The 17716-nt window shown below is 40.5% G+C and overlaps 1 protein-coding gene across 1 annotated transcript in view; it reads right to left on the bottom strand.

Annotated features, from left to right (window-relative positions):
- The window catches only part of LOC117508889 (multiple epidermal growth factor-like domains protein 6), a 36922-nt gene that overhangs the window by 4068 nt on the left and 15138 nt on the right, over positions 1-17716 (bottom strand). Inside the window, exons 9-16 of the mRNA XM_034168732.1 lie at positions 12367-12511; positions 12069-12280; positions 7768-7986; positions 7509-7618; positions 5685-5838; positions 2670-2769; positions 2286-2458; positions 1116-1352 (exon numbers count right to left, since the gene is read on the bottom strand). Coding sequence (XP_034024623.1) covers positions 1116-1352; positions 2286-2458; positions 2670-2769; positions 5685-5838; positions 7509-7618; positions 7768-7986; positions 12069-12280; positions 12367-12511 — 1350 coding nt within the window. The remainder of the gene's footprint in view (positions 1-1115; positions 1353-2285; positions 2459-2669; positions 2770-5684; positions 5839-7508; positions 7619-7767; positions 7987-12068; positions 12281-12366; positions 12512-17716) is intronic.

The following is a 17716-nucleotide window of genomic DNA, read 5'->3' as shown; positions in this document are numbered from 1 at the left end:
AAGGCATAACCCAAAAATTTTCACAAAGTGTCATAAAATGATCCATCTTGCAATGCTACAAACCAAATGAACAATAATAAAGAGCATTTACCGGTAAATGTTCGGGCTCCTTCCTTGTCAAATTGTGTACCAGTTGGTAAAGTCGATTACTTCAAAACAACAACGTCTATCACCTTTTAAGTCTCCAAATTGAAATGGGATATAATGAGGATAAATGGGTTAAAATCTGGTTAAATTTGATGCACTAAATCAACAGAAAAATAAAGTTTGCTTGGCTTATTTTATGTACCACCTGTCTCCTACCTGGACATGCCTGCGTTTAATTGCAGGGTGCAATCTTATAATCACACACTGATTTATCAGTTTCTTTCACTTCATAAGCCTCAGTCTGGTGGCTACTGAGGCCACTGATGCCTGAAGTGTGGTCTTTACCACAAAAAAGTGAAATCAATTATAATAAAAGCCATGTCATTTCAAATTAAAAGCATCTTTCATTTCCTGTCTGTACTCAGTTTTGCAAATGCCCTCTGACTTTAATTATATTGAATATTTTATGCTATTTCAAGAATTTGTTTTTCATTCATCATTAACTAATTCATGCATGTCACTTCTGACACAACTGCATAAAAAAGATAAGGTAAGATAAGATCAGCTTTATTTATCCCGAAGGAAATTATAGTATAAACATGAAACAATGTTTTGTTTTTGTTTTTTTACAATAAGTACAACAAATATATGTGAGATGACTGGAAGACAATTGCACAAGATGTTCAACAATATTGCACATAACTGAATAACTGTTCATTATGTATTCATCTTGCAGAAGGGGGAAGGATTCCCACGGGTAGGAAAGACCTCCTGTGGCATTCTGTGGTGCACCTCGGTGGTCTCAGTCTATGGTTGCAGGTGCTCTGACAGGATGTCAGTGTGGCATGCAGGGGGTGGGAGGTGTTGTCCAGGATGCTGAGCAGTTTCCTCAGCATCCTCCTCTCTGACACCTCCACCACAGACTTCAGTTCAACCCCCAAGACAAATACAGCTCTCCTAATGAGGTTGTTGAGCCTGTCTGCACCGCATTGTAATTTTAATATAGCATCTCTGAAACATGAGCCCACCTGGAGGACAAGGCAAGCAGTTGCTGATATCACTGTTCCTGGTTTTATTGCTGTAATGTCCAAATGGACACGGTTCTGGTATCGTGGAGCCCTGGGGACAGTAATGACCTTCTGGACATCTGTCACCTGTAATCCCTCCATCCTCTGGTGTTGGGGACATGGAACCAGAGAGGCAGTAGTACCCGGAACTACACTGGCCTGACGTGAGGCTCTTCCCAGGGGACGCACAGAAAAAGCCTGGTGCAAGAGGAGAAAATTAATGCATAAAAACCAAACAAACAAAACAAAACAGAATTTTATTCTGCGTAGCAAAATTATAGCATAACCTCAACCTGACTACTTGTCACTTCTGTGTGTCACAATATGCATCCTATAATGTTGCATTTGATGAAGGAATGTTAAATATTAATGTATTTACTTCCATGAAGGACATAATGTTTTTGGCACCGTTTGCCTGTTAGTAGGATTAATACCAAAGGTATTTCAAATCAAATTGGGTATTGGGTATTGGGCCATCATGAATTTTCAATGTCATCCATAACAGCCATTTTATAAAATGAAAAATGCTCCAATTGTATTGACAAATATACCACATTATTTGTCTGATCATAAAGATTCAAATAGTAAAAAGGATGACAAAGGCCAATTTCAGTTCATACAGTGGCAAAAGTTAGAATTGCTCCAATTTTTGTAAAAAGTAATGCAAATTATTGGTTTAGATAATAGGGTTTTAAAAAGGAATAGTATGCACCATCTGTCATGCTTAGTTATCATGTTATGGGGTAACATATATGTCACATGTCATAGAATCCAATGGATGTCAACACTGTTTGACCTTTTACTCTAGAGACCAAACTGTCAAAACTATTCCATTAATTCATCCTATTAACTCTATTAGCTCTTGAAATCCACCAATCATATCCCCTCCAAAAGTTCTTCCTTGCTCCATACTTCACCTTTTTATCAAGTTCCAATAAATCAGTTTTGTACTTCTTGCAGAATTTTATAAAAAACTGATCTCTAATAGTGACAGAGAGTGGTATGAGCTCTTTGAGCATGCTCTCATTTCTACGTATTTTCAGTCTCGTGGTAACTGCATTTACTGACATTCAAGTACTTAACCTTAAGGAAACTCATCAGCTCATAATCATTAGCAGTAATGAGTGTGACCTGGAGGGCAGGGCAGGCAGTCCTGGGGATGTGCCATCCCAGTGTTAGGGTTGACGGATCCAGCTGGACACGGGAACTGGTGTTTGGACCGTGTCCCGGGCGGGCAGTAATGACCGACAGGACACTCATGACTCCCTGACAGTGAGCCATTAATACAGCCAGGACAATAAAAACTATGGAAGCAAAAAAAAAAAAAAAGATGTTTTAAATAAACAGCATCACAGATTTTTTTTAATCTCCATATTTAGGTAAAAGAACACTGAGGCTGAGAAAAATGCTTCTGCATGAAACCAAGACTATTGTCTGTATCTGTACATTACTTTTGCATAATCTCTCGTATTGACTAAGCAGATGTGTTTGTGTGTGGCTGATAAGTGAGTTTACCCCTGAGGACAGGGACTGCAGCTCGCTCTGCCAGCTTCAGTGCTGATGGTTCCTGGGGGGCACTCCTGAGGAACCACAGAACCCTTAGAACAGTAATAACCTGGAGGTTTGAAGACACGAGTCATGAAAAAAACATGCACACATACAAAGAAAGGTGAAATCTGCATCAAACATGATTCAATTCCCAGAGCCAACATCACAGCTGCTCATGTTTCACATAGTTAACTTCAAACTGTTCAGTAAACTGCCTCTGTACATGTGCAAACTGTACATTTTCTTTTCTTGGTGATGTTCTATAGTGCTGTGATAGTTTGTATGGTACATTAACTGTGTGCATGAAGACACTAAGGGTGTGGCAGATACAGTAGTGTTCAGAATAACAGTAGTGCTATGTGACTAAAAAGATTAATCCAGGTTTTGAGTATATTTCTTGACCAAGCATTCATGATATGCACACTCTTAAAGGGGCGTTCACAATAATAGTAGTGTGGCATTCAGTCAATGAGTTCGTCAATTTTGTGGAACAAACAGGTGTGAATCAGGTGTCCCCTATTTAAGGATGAAGCCAGCACCTGTTGAACATGCTTTTCTTTTTGAAAGCCTGGGGAAAATGGGACGTTCAAGACATTGTTCAGAAGAATAGCGTAGTTTGATTAAAAAGTTGATTGGAGAGGGGCAAACTTATATGCAGGTGCAAAAAATTATAGGCTGTTCATCTACAATGATCTCCAATGCTTTAAAATGGACAAAAACCAGAGATGCGTGGAAGAAAACGGAAAACAACCATCAAAATGGATAGAAGAATAACAAGAATGGCAAAGGCTCACCCACTGATCAACTCCAGGTTGATCAAAAATTGTTCTTTTTGGGTCCAAGGGCCACAGACAGTTTGTGAGACGACCCCCAAACTCTGAATTCAAGTCACAGTTCACAGTGAAGACGGTGAAGCATGGTAATGCAAGCATCATGATATGGGCATGTTTCTCCTACTATGGTGTTGGGCCTATATATCGCATACCAAGTATCATCGATCAGTTTGGATATGTCAAAATACTTGAAGAGGTCATGCTGCCTTATGCTGAAGAGGACATGACCTTGAAATGGGTGTTTCAACAAGACAATGACCCCAAGCACACTAGTAAACAAGCAAAATCTTGGTTCCAAACCAACAAAATGAATGCCTCGCAGATGTGAAGAAATCATGAAAAACTGTGGTTATACAACTAAATACTAGTTTAGTGATTTACAGGATTGCTAAAAAAAAAGCAGTTTGAACATAATAGTTTTGAGTTTGTAGCATCAACAGCAGATGCTACTATTATTGTGAACACCCCCTTTTCTACTTTTTTTTACTAATAGCCCAATTTCATAGCCTTAAGAGTGTGCATATCATGAATGCTTGGTCTTGTTGGATTTGTGAGAATCTACTGAATCTACTGGTACCTTATTTCCCATGTAACAATAAGAAATATACTCAAAACCTGGATTAATCTTTTTAGTCACATAGCACTACTATTATTCTGAACACTACTGTAGGTAGGGTAATTAATTAATTAAAATCAAGAAGGAAATGGTCAGTTTTGTTCAAACTGGGTTGAAAATAACATTTGCTGAACTCCAAGCATATAAATATTCAGATCAAAACATTATTTCATGACAAATCAACACATGTATCATTTGTCACAATGATGAGGCAAGTGGTTCACAAAAACCTTTCAGAATCCTCCCCTGGATCAGGAGGTTTAATAGAATAGAATGGTTTGTTGAGCCTTTCCCTATTCATCAACCAAGATTTATAAGAACCAGTCCAAGTGTTTTTGCATCATCCTGGTGACAAACCAACCAACCAACCAACTAACTGGCAGGGATTAAAACATCATTAACATCATTAAGAGCAATCCGAAATTTCTGACGTCCACCAAAGTTTGATGACGATTCAAAATAACAGATATGTGATTCACATCATGACGCGGACATTACCTGGATCTGGATTCCACAACACAATGCAATAATTGCATACTGATCCAGAATGATCTGACTGATCAAAATGTTGTAATCTGATGTTTAATTCACAAACTGAAACAAAATACTGTCTTCCTGATCTTGGTTTTACATCGTGATGTCGTATCCGTGAAGTAGTTTTAAAAGTCTACAAAGTGAAATCCTGATCCAGCATCCGGATCTGGATACAAATCACCTCAAAAAATTTAGTGGAGTCTTCTAAGGCCTAACACCAATGTGTGGTGAAACTTTGGTGAAAGTCAGTTGACATAATCCTCAAAACCCAACAAAGTGAAGTGTATAAATTGAAATCCTGATCCAGAATCCAGATCCAGATCACCTCCAATTCAGTGGAGTCTTCCATGGCCTAATATCTATCTGTGGTGAAAATTTCCTCAAAGTCTGTGCAGTAGTTTTGACATAATTCTGCTAACAGACAGACCAATAAATAAATAAATGCAGATGATTTTATTACGTCCTTGGCAGACGTAATAATTAATTGTGAGATCATCATCCAAATACATCTGATTTTCATGATCTTTGAGAAGTCTGAACTGCTTATATAGATCCCACTAAAGTTTGTGACAGATCCCCATCATCACAGTAAAGCACACGCCATGTTATTTGTGAAAGTACTTTATTGTGATGTGCTCTGAAATAATAGAAGTGCTGTTAAACTTTGGAGCAGATCTGCATAAAGGCGCAAATGAACAATAATAAAATAAATAAATAAATCACGGATCGTACGTTAAGATGTTCTAATAATTTTCACACATTTGTCTGAAAGGCTTGGCATAATCTGTAACAGAACACAATACGTTTTGGATCTGTGTTATAAAGTTGGGGTGTTTTGGACCTTGACTGAGATATGGAGTCCAGACTTGCTCAGACAGCTTCCTAAAAAAATATTACAAGATTCTTTTTTCCTCTACTTTTTCTGCATTTCATGACTACTCTTTGAAGAAGAAGAAGAAAAAACGTGTCCGTTTACATTCTACTTAGGAATCTCATCACCTTGTGGGCACGACCCTCCATGGCTGCTTGTCAAAGAAGGCTCGGGGTGTTCCGCTCCACCCAGGCAGAAGAAACCCTCATGACATTCTCCTGTTGGTGCAGTGAGCCCCACAACATCACAATAGTAACCAGGAAGACATGGCTGGCAATCCTCCTGAGAAGGGAAAAGTCAAAAATGGAAATGAAGTGCCCAGAGACAGTCTGTAACAGCATTGTGCCATTGGTTATGCACATGCAGGGGTATTGTTCTCAGCCCTATGTGTCCGTCCATCCATGTTTGAACAAAATAATTCAGAGTTTTGATGTGATGCAGTTCAATGATTGAGGGTCAGTCAAGATTATTTGTAAGAAAAGTGGAATAAAAGTCAACATCTAAATTTGAGCCCAGTGCCCATTCAACTGGGTGAAGATCAGTGGTGGGCACAGTTCCGCTAATCCGCTAACCGCTAATTAGTGAAACTAACATTTTTGTTAGCATATTAGCTTTTCAGCTAACTTTGAAAGCCATCAGCGGTCTGTTTAACGTCAAACCTTCAGAATTCGTGCATTACTTTAAAACTGAAACATATAGCTGATATTTTCACTTTGTAAAATCAACAGAGGTGACATTGATTTCGATAACTTGTCCGGAATTAGTTTAAGTATCAGTAGTCTCAGAAGTATCAGTAGCTGCCAGTGTACTGGAGTCAATACTAAAAGTTATTGGTTTACCTTTTAGCTGTAACTTCTGCTAAATTTTTTAGGGGTTTATCAGTTCAGCATTATAAAAGTTATCTTTTCAGTTAGCAGATTAACTGTTATCGAAGCTAACGTTTTGATTAGCTGTGTCCACCACTGGTGAAGATACACCTATGGTTACTATTTATAACACTAATATGAAGCCATCTATCACCTTTCTCTTGACCTTGGACGATCTTGAACGGTCAAATTCAGTCATAACAACTGAAGTCACCAGTTTACATCCAACATGGATTAAACATTGTAAAAAGGTTGTGTGTTAGTCAAGGACAAAATTACACAAATTCTGGATAAAACATATTGAAGTCCCACCTGTATTATTAGCATTTATTTTTTATTATTAGAGTTTATTTTGTTTAGTGCTTTGATTCCTGACAAGGTTGTACATAAACAGTTATCATAATTACTATTATTGATAACAGACTTGTGAATTTTCAGTATATAAGTCGCACCAGAGTGTAAATAGCAGGATCTCCAAAACTACTAAATTTATACTCCAGAAATACGGTAATTGATCAAATGTCAAGGACACATAGAACTGTACATTGCCGTATCACTGAATCACAGAATTAATTTGCATGAACTGCTGTCAAACATGGAATGTACAATTGCTGCGCTTTCTTATTTGGTTTTAGGTGACACGTTTTTGACTGTTACAATACAAGTGAGGAAACACTATGGTTGCAATATATCATAAATCTACATGTTCAGGGGTGCAGGGACTTGTTTCTGCCTCAATGATGCACAAGATACATTGAATTAGTAAAAATAAATGATAGTGACTGATAGCTGACACCATGGGTGGTAATTTAACTCCACAAAACTACAACAATTCATAATTTCAATTGAATGCCACTCACAATGCATACCACATCTCACAATGCAAAGACTTTGATTTAAACTCCATATCTTTGCTATTTTATTTAGATGTTGCACAAAAGTTGTTTGTAAGCAAACTAACAAATCGATGATGAAAATGACAACCTGCTTGATGGATGTCTTTTTTAATCTATAAAAAAAATCAATGTTTGTGTAGATTTGAGGATCAAAACTTTGAATTTAAATGCCTTTTTTATTCACAGCCACCTTAGACGCTAATCTGGTGAGGTTAGAGAATGTTCCACGTGGACAGGGCAGAGGATGGACAGTTGCCTGAGGACAGTAATGACCGACAGGACACGGTCCTCCATCTCCTGCTGACGGACACAAGAGGACAAGGTTGCCATGAATCAACCGTCTCAAAATAGGAACAGTTATCACAGTCATACAGACAACCATGCAGCAGTCAAACATGCACAGCCTTTACTTAGTGAATATACCGGAGCCCTTCTGGATTTTTGTTTACCTCCAGCCTGTGAGAGAGGCTGTGGGGAAGTTTGGCTACGTGAGCAGTAATATCCTGCTTGACACGTTCCAGTAACAGCTGTGCTGTTTCTAGAAGAGCAGTAATGGCCTCCGTCACACAGCCTGCACTGGGAGACAGACCAGTAACCCGGGTCAGGACCATAGGTTCCCTCAGGACAGCTCCTCAAGTCATGGCCGGTTCCCTCAGGACAGTAAAAACCTTCAGGCCACACAAACAAACAGCAAGAAGAAAAGTAGTGTTCATTAAATGGTTTTAAAATAACTGCACTGAAATGTTGGTAAAGGATCTATTTCAGTAACTTCACATAACTGGCGTATACATGACAATATATATCGACATCAGCAGTGGCGGTCACAGTTCAGCTTATCAGCTAACTAGCAAAGATAACTTTTTTGTTTGGGGAATTAGCTTTTCAGCTAACTTTAAAAATCATTAGCGGACCAATTAGCTTCCACAAAATTGAGTTCCGCTAACTTTAAGTCAGCTAACATTTTTTTTCAAATAAGGTTTAACAGTCATAAAAGTTTGTAAACGTTTGTAAAGGTTTGTAAGTGAAATCAAGACATTGCATGATGGTGTCAGGTTCTGCTCCGGCTCAGGGTTTAGATCTGGATTTTCAGGTTTAGTCTCCACTGTGGATTTCTGGTTTTATTTCCCCCATGTTTATGCCTTGTCAGTTTAGTCTCAGTTTGGTTCTGTTTATGTTTTTTCTTTGCATTATGCTTTTGTCACTGGTTTATTCTTTGGTTATCATGTATTTCTGTAGTATATACTCTCTGGTTTTGCTTTATTAATCTTCAGTCAGGTTGTGTTCTGTTAGTCTTGGGTTTTATTTTCTGTTATCTTTTATTGTGTGTCAGTTATTCATTGCTTTATGCTTTAGTCACTGGTTTTGCTCATTATTTATCTTCAGTGTTCTTAGTTATTTGTTGCATTCTCTGTTTATCAGTTATCTTATTTTATTTATTGCATTATTCTGTAGCCATTGGTTTTGTTTACTCTCTGTTTCATCAATAGTTTGTTTTGCCACTTTTATTGTATCAGTCAGTATTAGGTCCGCTCTAGTTTTGGTTTATTATTAGTTTTCTTGTTTTTCCCCTTTTTAAACTAGTCAAATTATTTCTTAGTTTTGCCCCTTTTGTTTTGTGCACGTATTATTGTTTGTCTGGAGTATGTCACCTTTTACACCATTAGTTTTCAGTTACTTTCTCCTCTTGCATTCCACCGCTTTGTTTTTTACTCACGCACTCTCTTGTCTCTCTTCCCGCTTCTTTGACTCACTAAACCACACCTCTTTCGAGAACCTTCCACACACCTGCACTTCATTACACCTTGATTAGTCTGCCCCTTATTTAAGCCCTCACAGTTCCACAGCTCACTACCCAATTGTTGACTTTGTTCACTCTCTTGCCTCTTGTTCTCGTCCTGTTTGCTCTCTAGTGTTTTTTACCTTGCTTGTATACTCCGACCTCCGCCTTGCCGTTACCCTGAACTCAGCCTGTTTTTTGACTCTGCCTTTGTTTTTCCTGTTTAACTCCTCTGCTCGTTTTTGGACCACAACCCAGCCTGCCCTTACCAAAAAGTAGTATATGCAAGTATGTTTCAAGTATACTTCGAGTTTACTTTTTATATACTTATCAGTACTATTTTTTGGTAAGGGTGCACCGTCTGATACCTCTGCTGATATACCTGGCTACCTGTGTACCGAATCCAATGCCTGGTTACCAGTAAAGCCTTTTATTCATCTTAATCAACTATGTCTGTGAGTCTGCATATGTCTCCTACTGCTTCCTGTGTCACGTTACCACGAGCCCTGACAGAAGGTAACAAGCATTTCCTCGAGGAGATGGAAGAATAGAAGGTGAAGTTTAGTCAATACATTAATTTGATTATTCTAATTATTTCCCATGTGTACAATTATTTCTTAATATATTTTATTCATATAATACTTTCTGCACTGAATGGAAACTTTAATTTCATTGGTTCATTTAATTATTTACATACGTACGTCTTGGGCATCGTTTGATCTTGACATGCTAAACCATTTTGGGAACCTCCATATTTATGCTACAACCACAGACTGTATATATATATATATATATATATATTGATCAAAGCTACTGATCTATGGTGACCTGGAACAGCCGAAATGATGTCCATGTCTGGGTGTTGCCATGTTGGCAGCTGCAGCGACGCTGATTCTGGCTACATCACAAAGAATCCATAAATAGATAAAGAAGTGGAGCGTGAGTGCCTCAGTGTATGACAAAAGAAACCTGAACCACAGATTTACTAGATAGGGTCTACCTGTACAAAAGGCCTGCACTGAGAGGATCATGGCCCCGTCATCTTGGAAGGTTGAAGCGCTGCAGCGGTCTCTTGCTGTCAGTGGAAAATACATGCTCTGCGCTTGTAATCACTGTCGATTCTTTGGCCGACTTCTCCGCCGTTATTTACATTTAAGACATGAAAACTTGTGCTTAGGCCAATTCAGATAAGTAGATTAGACTCTGAAGTCAGATTTATCATAACTGTTAATCGTTTCTCCCTATAAGGCTGCGAATGGAGTGTAAAGTGGGTTTCCTGTCAATAGACAACTCATGTCATCAGTCAACTCTCTGGCTGATTCCTCTTTTTTTTCTCTCTGTGCTTTGACAGCGAAGGATTAGAACGAAATCATCCCGTGATGGACCGCAGCCCCCAGCCAACCGTGCCCACCGCCTGCCGAGGAAGGGCAACCACGCGGAGTGCATGAGTGCTGGAGCCCCCGCCAACCCGGTGACCACGCTCGAGCACCCGACCACCGAGATCCCCGAACCGGCCGGAGACGCCCCTCATGAGCTCCTCATTGTTGTGGACAGCCGGCTGCAGGTGACGGGGAATGATATGAGTCTTCCCACTGTCCCAAGCAGCGCTGCGGGCCAGCTCGAGGATCCGAGCGGCCAGACACCGCCCCCCTCCCCCCCCACCACCAGCAGACGGTGGACACAGCTGACTGCAAACTGCAATCCAGCACGGGAGGAGCATGTGTCCGCCTTGGCTCTGGCTTTACCGCCTTTTTTGCCTCTTCCACACATATTTCATTGTAATCCTTCGCTGTCAAAGCACAGAGAGGAAAAAAAGAGAGGAATCAACCAGAGAGTTGACTGATGACATGAGTTTTCTATTAACAAGAGCTCCACTTTACGCTCCATTCACAGCCTTATAGGGAGAAATGATCAACAGTTATGATAAATCCAAATCTGACTTCAGAAATTGAATCTACCTATCTGAATTGACCTAAGCACAAGTTTTCACACTGTATTTTCCACTGACAGCGAGAGACCGCTGCAGCGCTTCAACCTTCCAAGATGGGCGGGCCCCAATTCAAGTCCAAACTAGCAAAGCTATCAGGCTAACCTTGGTTCGGGTGTTTATTAAGTCATATTTTGGGGGACTGCGTAGTGGTTGGTTTGGTTTGGTGTTAGCATTAAATGTTATGAGCTACTTATGTTCTCAGTAATCGTGCATTAAAGGGACCTAACAGAATATGCTACAGATAGCTGCTAAAAGTGCTAACACCGTTAGCATACAATATTAAATAAAGACAAGAGTTTATTTCATCAGGGCATCTTTGATTATCCATTAGGACATTTCACCACACAACTATTCAAGGTTTTTGCCATAAAATGCTCAAAACAACAAGACACACACTTCCACAACCGCTAGCAGCTACAATGAAGTACGGACACAGTGAGAGTCAGACTGGCTGAGCTCCTGTCACTCAAAGTGACCACACCCCTATTATACCTAAGTTTACGGCTTAAAATGTCTTAAACTGAGAAGTTGAAAAAAAATTAATCCCTGTACAGTTGTCATGGAGGGGAAACCTAGCTATCAAGACCAAAAGTGTTTTTTATACCAGGTTGTAAATATGTTTCTCTGCTCTAAAGTTGTACATTTTAACATGGATTCAATGTAAACATGCTCACTTTTCAAGTCAGCCTCAAGTGGCCAGTCAAGGAACTGCAACTTTTTCTTCTTCCAGGTGGGCTTCATCTGAGTCCATTGAAGCTTACCGGTTGGCAACAACATATTAAAATTTCAGGTGTTTAGGTCGTTTTTGTTTTTTTCCGAGTTTTAGCCAAAATCAAACCTAAATTCACATCATAATATTTAGCAGTTAGTGGTAGCTTCAGTTACATATGTTAGTGGTTTATTGGTTTAGTGTTATCAAAGCTAATGTTAGCTGAGCTATGCCCACCAATGGACCCCAGTTTCAAGTCCAGAAAACCACAAACCTGCAGGGCAAAGGAACAGAGATCCAGACACACAGTACCAGCCTGGGACACAAGGCTCACACTGAGCAGCGTGTGTAACAGCTGTGTGTGTGCCTGAATCACAAGGCACAGGTTGAACAGATCCAAGTGGGCAATAATAACCCTGCGGGCATGAGCCTCCTGTGATTCCATCGGTAGGTGTGGATGTGACAGCAAACTCCAGACAGTAATATCTGCAGAACATACATGAAGGGGACCATGACACACGTGTTTCATATATCCTAAACAATATTTGCATAGCTCATCAGGTCTGGTATACCCTCTGCTGCAGGGTCCACTGGGTGCAGTGAGGCCAGCAGAGTCACAGTAAAAACCCCCAACGCAAGGTTTGCAGTCCTGTTTGCTTTGCAGACCTGACCTGTTTGACCAGGTCCCTTCAGGGCACGCCACAGGGTCCACTGTGCCTGGAAACATGACACAAACACATAGCAGAAGAAAAAACTAGTGAGCAAAACATTTAAGTTAAAAAAAAGTATCACAGAATCTGCACAGTAAATTGTTCAATCAATTGTTTTTCAGAGGGATGCACACAGACACAGCATGATTAAAGTGTTAAGTCAACACTTATAGAGTTGTTCAAACCTAATAAAGTTTATTTAATGCTATTTTGAAGTACACCTAATGGACTTGAATAGAGTTGTTTTAACACTGCAGAATTTACTGTGTGTGGTCAATAGCACAAACCTTTGATCTTTGACCATTTGAGGCCAAAATCAATAACTATAATGGAGTCGGGCTACGTACAGTGCATCCGGAAAGTATTCACCGTGCTTGACTTTTTCCACATTTTGTTACATTACAGCCTTATTCCAAAATGGATGAAATTCATTTTTTTCTCCTCAAAATTCTACACACAATACCCCATAATGACAATGTGAAAAATGTTTTTTTGAGATTTTTGCAAATTTATTTAAAAAAAAATCTAAGAAATCATATGTATATAAGTATTCACAGCCTTTGCCATGAAGCTTAAAACTGAGCTCTGGTGCACCCTGTTTCCACCGATCATCCTTGAGATGTTTCTACAGCTTAATTGTCCACCTTGGGTAAATTCAGTTGATTGTATATAATTTGAAAAGCACACACCTTTCCACATACAAGGTCCCACAGTTGAGAGTGCATGTCAGAGCACAAACCAAGCATGAAGTCAAACGAATGGTCTGTAGACCTCGGACATAAGATTGTCTCAAGGCAGAAATCTGAGGAAGGGTACAGATGCATTTCTGTTGCTTTGAAGGTCCCAATGAGCACAGTGGCCTACATCATCTATAAATGGAAGAAGTTCAAATCCACCAGGACTCTTCCTAGAGCTGGCTGCCTGTCTAAACTGAGTGATCAGGGCCTTAGTCAGTGAGGTGACCAAGAACCCAATGGTCACTCTGTCAGAGCTCCAGCATTCCTGTGTGGAGAGATGAGAACCTTCCAGAAGGACAACCATCTCTGCAGCAATCCACCAATCAGGCCTGTATTGTTGGGAAAGTGTAGTGACACAGACCCACAACAGGGGGCGTAAATGAATGGACAATAGAGAAAGTCAAATTAGAACACTTTACTGTTGTGAATGTCACAACCACACACAGCAGATTACAGAATGAATACAAATCAATTAATGAAGGTGTCGTGTGGGCAGGCTCGACGATAGGAGACGCCCGTCTGGAGACGAACCGGAACCACATGATTTCCACCGCCACTGAACCCGAGGGATACTGGAGCCGCCAAGTCCCGAAGTCCCCAGGTGGCCACCGTCTCAGCGTGTCGGATCTGGTACTGCTGGCGGAGAACAAAAACAGTCAAGTGTGGGTGTGTCTACACCCCGTAACAATAATGGTGGGAATTCCACCTCCACCTCCGAAAATATGAAACACAGTCTTTTACAGAACCTGAACAGTCACTTGTCTCACTGATCGTGAAGGGTGCGATCCGTCACCCTGTCGTTACCGACCAGCTCAGCTTCCCGCTGACACAAACGACTGAAACCTCCTGTACAAAGATCAGAAACACACAGTGCAGTACGGCACAGATTAAGGCTGAGAATGTTACCTCTCGCAGAAGTCGATATCTCGGTGATGTGGTGGAGGTGTCATCCTGCTTTTATCTCAGGTGAGATGCAGATGATCGGTGACAGCTGTCATAGTTGATGAGTGACAGCTGTCACCTTGGCTGTTCCTGTAGGCGGCAGCGCCCTCTCGTGCCTGAAGCCCGCACTTCAGGCAGGGCGCCCTCTGGTGGTGGGTCAGCAGGACCTCCTCTTCTGGCGGCCCACACAACATGTATGGTAGATTGGCCAGATGGAAGCCAATCCTTAGAAAAAGGCACATAGCAGCCCACCTGGAGTTTGCCAAAAGGCACCTGAAGGACTCTCAGACCATGAGAAACAAAATTCTCTGGTCTGATGAGACAAAGACTGAACTCTTTTGCGTGAATGCCAGGCGTCATGTTTGGAGGAAACCAGGCACTATCCCTACAGTGAAGCATGGTGGTGGCATGCGTGAGTATAACTTTGCTCACAGACAAACTGGGGAGAGCTAACATTTCCTGTTTGGTATGCTTATGTATTTTGGGTCAAGGATGAATGCTGCCAAAACGTAACATTGACAGGACTAATATTTTTGAAGAAACTACGGGTATTAGTTAACTATGCTGAATAATGTGATAATTACATTCTGGACTCGCACGCCATTCCAGCAGGCGGCTGTAAATTGACTATATATAAACAGCGTGGGTGCGGAATTTTATTTAGTAAGTTCATTGTAAGTCCATCATATACGTTAAAAATACATGGATATACAAGAAAGAGAACCACACTTATTTCCATTGTGGTACATTTAGAAGTCAAATGACAAAATAGAAGTAATAATAATAATAATAATAGTGTGTATATTATAACAAGAACCTAAAGAATCTATAAATGCATTAAGACAGTAAATTAACATTTTAAAAAATTACATAATTAACAGGAAATAAAAGGGTTGAGTTCTTCTAAAAACTGTTGAGGTCTAAGGTTCTAAAAACATTCTGGACTCACACGCTATTCCAACTCATACAAACTTTGCATAATTTATTACCACATTGAAAATAGTCAGCTACCTGTTTTATAAACAATACCCAATCTAGAGCCCCTGTATCACCACGGGTAAAACAAATAACAGTTTGACAGTGTAAATTATTGTACTCACACATACATTTTTGGTCAAAACCTGCACCTTTAACCCAAACCACAAAACCAGAAACATTGTTGGAGTTGATTTATGTAAGGACCCCTTCACACATAACATAATTGAAGCCACCTAGCGCACGAAGGAGGAATTGCATGCCAGTCATGAAAAATCGGAGCTGCCTCTAATGCCTCGTACACCTGTCGCTACAACTATTCACACACACCAGCAGCTGAAAGACAGAGAATGCCCTGTAAGAGCCCATTCAATCCCTCTCGCGGCAGGTGTCGGCTAAATTCCAGGTGACACACACGAACATCCAACACCGCTCGCTGGACACACAGAAAATGTGTGGCCATTCGCACTGTTAGCACAAAAATAGTTAGTACGTGACCACTATCAAGCTGGCTGTGGAATTTGTCTATGTGCCCCCACATGTGGCGTGCCAGAGTGTTGGCTCCCCCCTCAACACATGTGCTGTGTGTGTGTTGCGCCCGCTCCCCACACGCCGGGAGGGGTGTGTTTATGTACAGATGGGAAACGGCCAGACAGAGGGCACAGCGAGCCATCTTTCAGCTGATCGCTGGCCAGACTCACTGACAGCTGCAAATGACAGCTTAGTGCACACAACGTGTCACATTAAAAACACAGAGACCACAAGCCAACAGTACCTCAAATACACCACTTTCAGTCACATATCACTAAAAATACACCGTAACAAATGCTGTTTTCTCAGTTATTACTGCAAAAATTAAAGACTTACTCTTCGTCTACATTGTCTAATTTCTTTTTCTTTTTTAAATACGTTTATCTCCTTGTTGATTTGAAGCATTTAACACTCTTGTTATAGGATAGCGATAGTAGTGCAGTGGTAAAATTTCTGTCTGGTAATCAGAGCTTTTGTAAATTGCAGGTTCGTGGGTGGCATATATATATATTTTTTTTCTGTTTCTCCACAGCAGTGCGCAACGTGGTTCCACACGTTCCAGCAGGTTTTTCTTTTTTCTTTTTCTCCTCATCAGTGGCGCGATGTGGTGCAACAGGTTCCAGCTGTTTTTTTTTTGTTGTTGTTGTTTTTTTCCCCACAACAGAGGCACGATATGGTGCAACACATTCCAGCTGCTCACACTGTGTTTGTGCATGCACACAAGCATGCACCCATGCTTCCCTCACGACAGCAGGTGGAAGGTTTTGTGGTTCCCCATTTCGTGTTTGGTTCACGGATTTTCTTCTGGTTTCTGCGTCTTTTGTGTTATGTGTGAAAAAAATGGTAAATGGACTGCATTTATATAGCGCTTTTCCATCTGCATCAGACGCTCAAAGCGCTTTACAATTATGCCTCACATTCACCCTGATGTCAGGGTGCTCACTACACACCGGAAGCAATAGGGGATTAAAGACCTTGCCCAAGGGCCCTTAGTGATTTTCCAGTCCAGTGATTTGAACCCATGATCTTTCAAGCCCAACACCTTAACCACTAGACCATCACCTCCCTTGTGAAGTGACCACAAACTCAATACTCATGTGAGAGGTGAGCTAACGAACACACAGAAGAAGACTGGTAACAAAGATTGTTGTACACACATACAAATCTTTGGCCAATAATGCTTCCAGTGACTTGGTTTGACCTTATGACCCCAAAATCAGAGAAGGTCTTAGAGTTTAGCTACAAAATACTGTGTACATACCACATTTTGGTAACACTTAAATACTCTGTGCAGCATAAGTGATCATGCTGGTAATCAATTTTAGGTTTGTCAAAAATGTTTGCAGGACTTTGACCTTTGACCACAGGTGGGACGAAGTCACTGTCAAGTCATTCTCAAGTCATCAATCTGCAAGCCACAAGTCACCTTGAAAACAATTGGTTGTCATTATGACTTGAGACTTGACTTGGGACTTACAGATTCATGACTTGAGAGTGACTTGATGGTGACTTTGTCCCACCTCTGCCTTTGACCCTCTTGCACCTAAAGTCAATCGTGTTCCATGCTGACCTGGCCCAAGCATATTCTGAACATTTTGAATCGATCATTCTCACAGTTTTCTGGTAAATGTGTGAAAACAAGGCAAAGACATGACAATCCTTCTCCTGCCGAGGAAACAAGAACAAAAAAACAAGTACAAACGAGTTGTTGGACTTTATGACACAATATATATGAAGCGGGGCACAAAATACTTAATCTAAAGTTAAAGAGGTGACGCTCTCCTGCTGCACTCAGAGATTTAAAAAGTATCTTATGGCAGCAATTTAAAAGCACGAGTCAGTGCCCCAAGTCAGAGGGAGAGTGTACACAAATTAACTGGAAAGAAAGGTCATCAAAAGTTACAAGACAAATGTTTGGTACATTCTGTAGGCCACAGAATGCTAATTCACATGAATAAAACATAATAGCCCCAGAATACAATAAAGAAAATGTTAACAGCATCACACAGTATAAATCTGGTTACATT

Source organism: Thalassophryne amazonica, chromosome 4 (genome assembly GCF_902500255.1).
Source record: "Thalassophryne amazonica chromosome 4, fThaAma1.1, whole genome shotgun sequence".
Taxonomy (NCBI): Eukaryota; Metazoa; Chordata; class Actinopteri; order Batrachoidiformes; family Batrachoididae; genus Thalassophryne; species Thalassophryne amazonica.
Note: the sequence above shows the minus strand (reverse complement) of the source record. Positions and strands in the feature narration are given on the sequence as shown.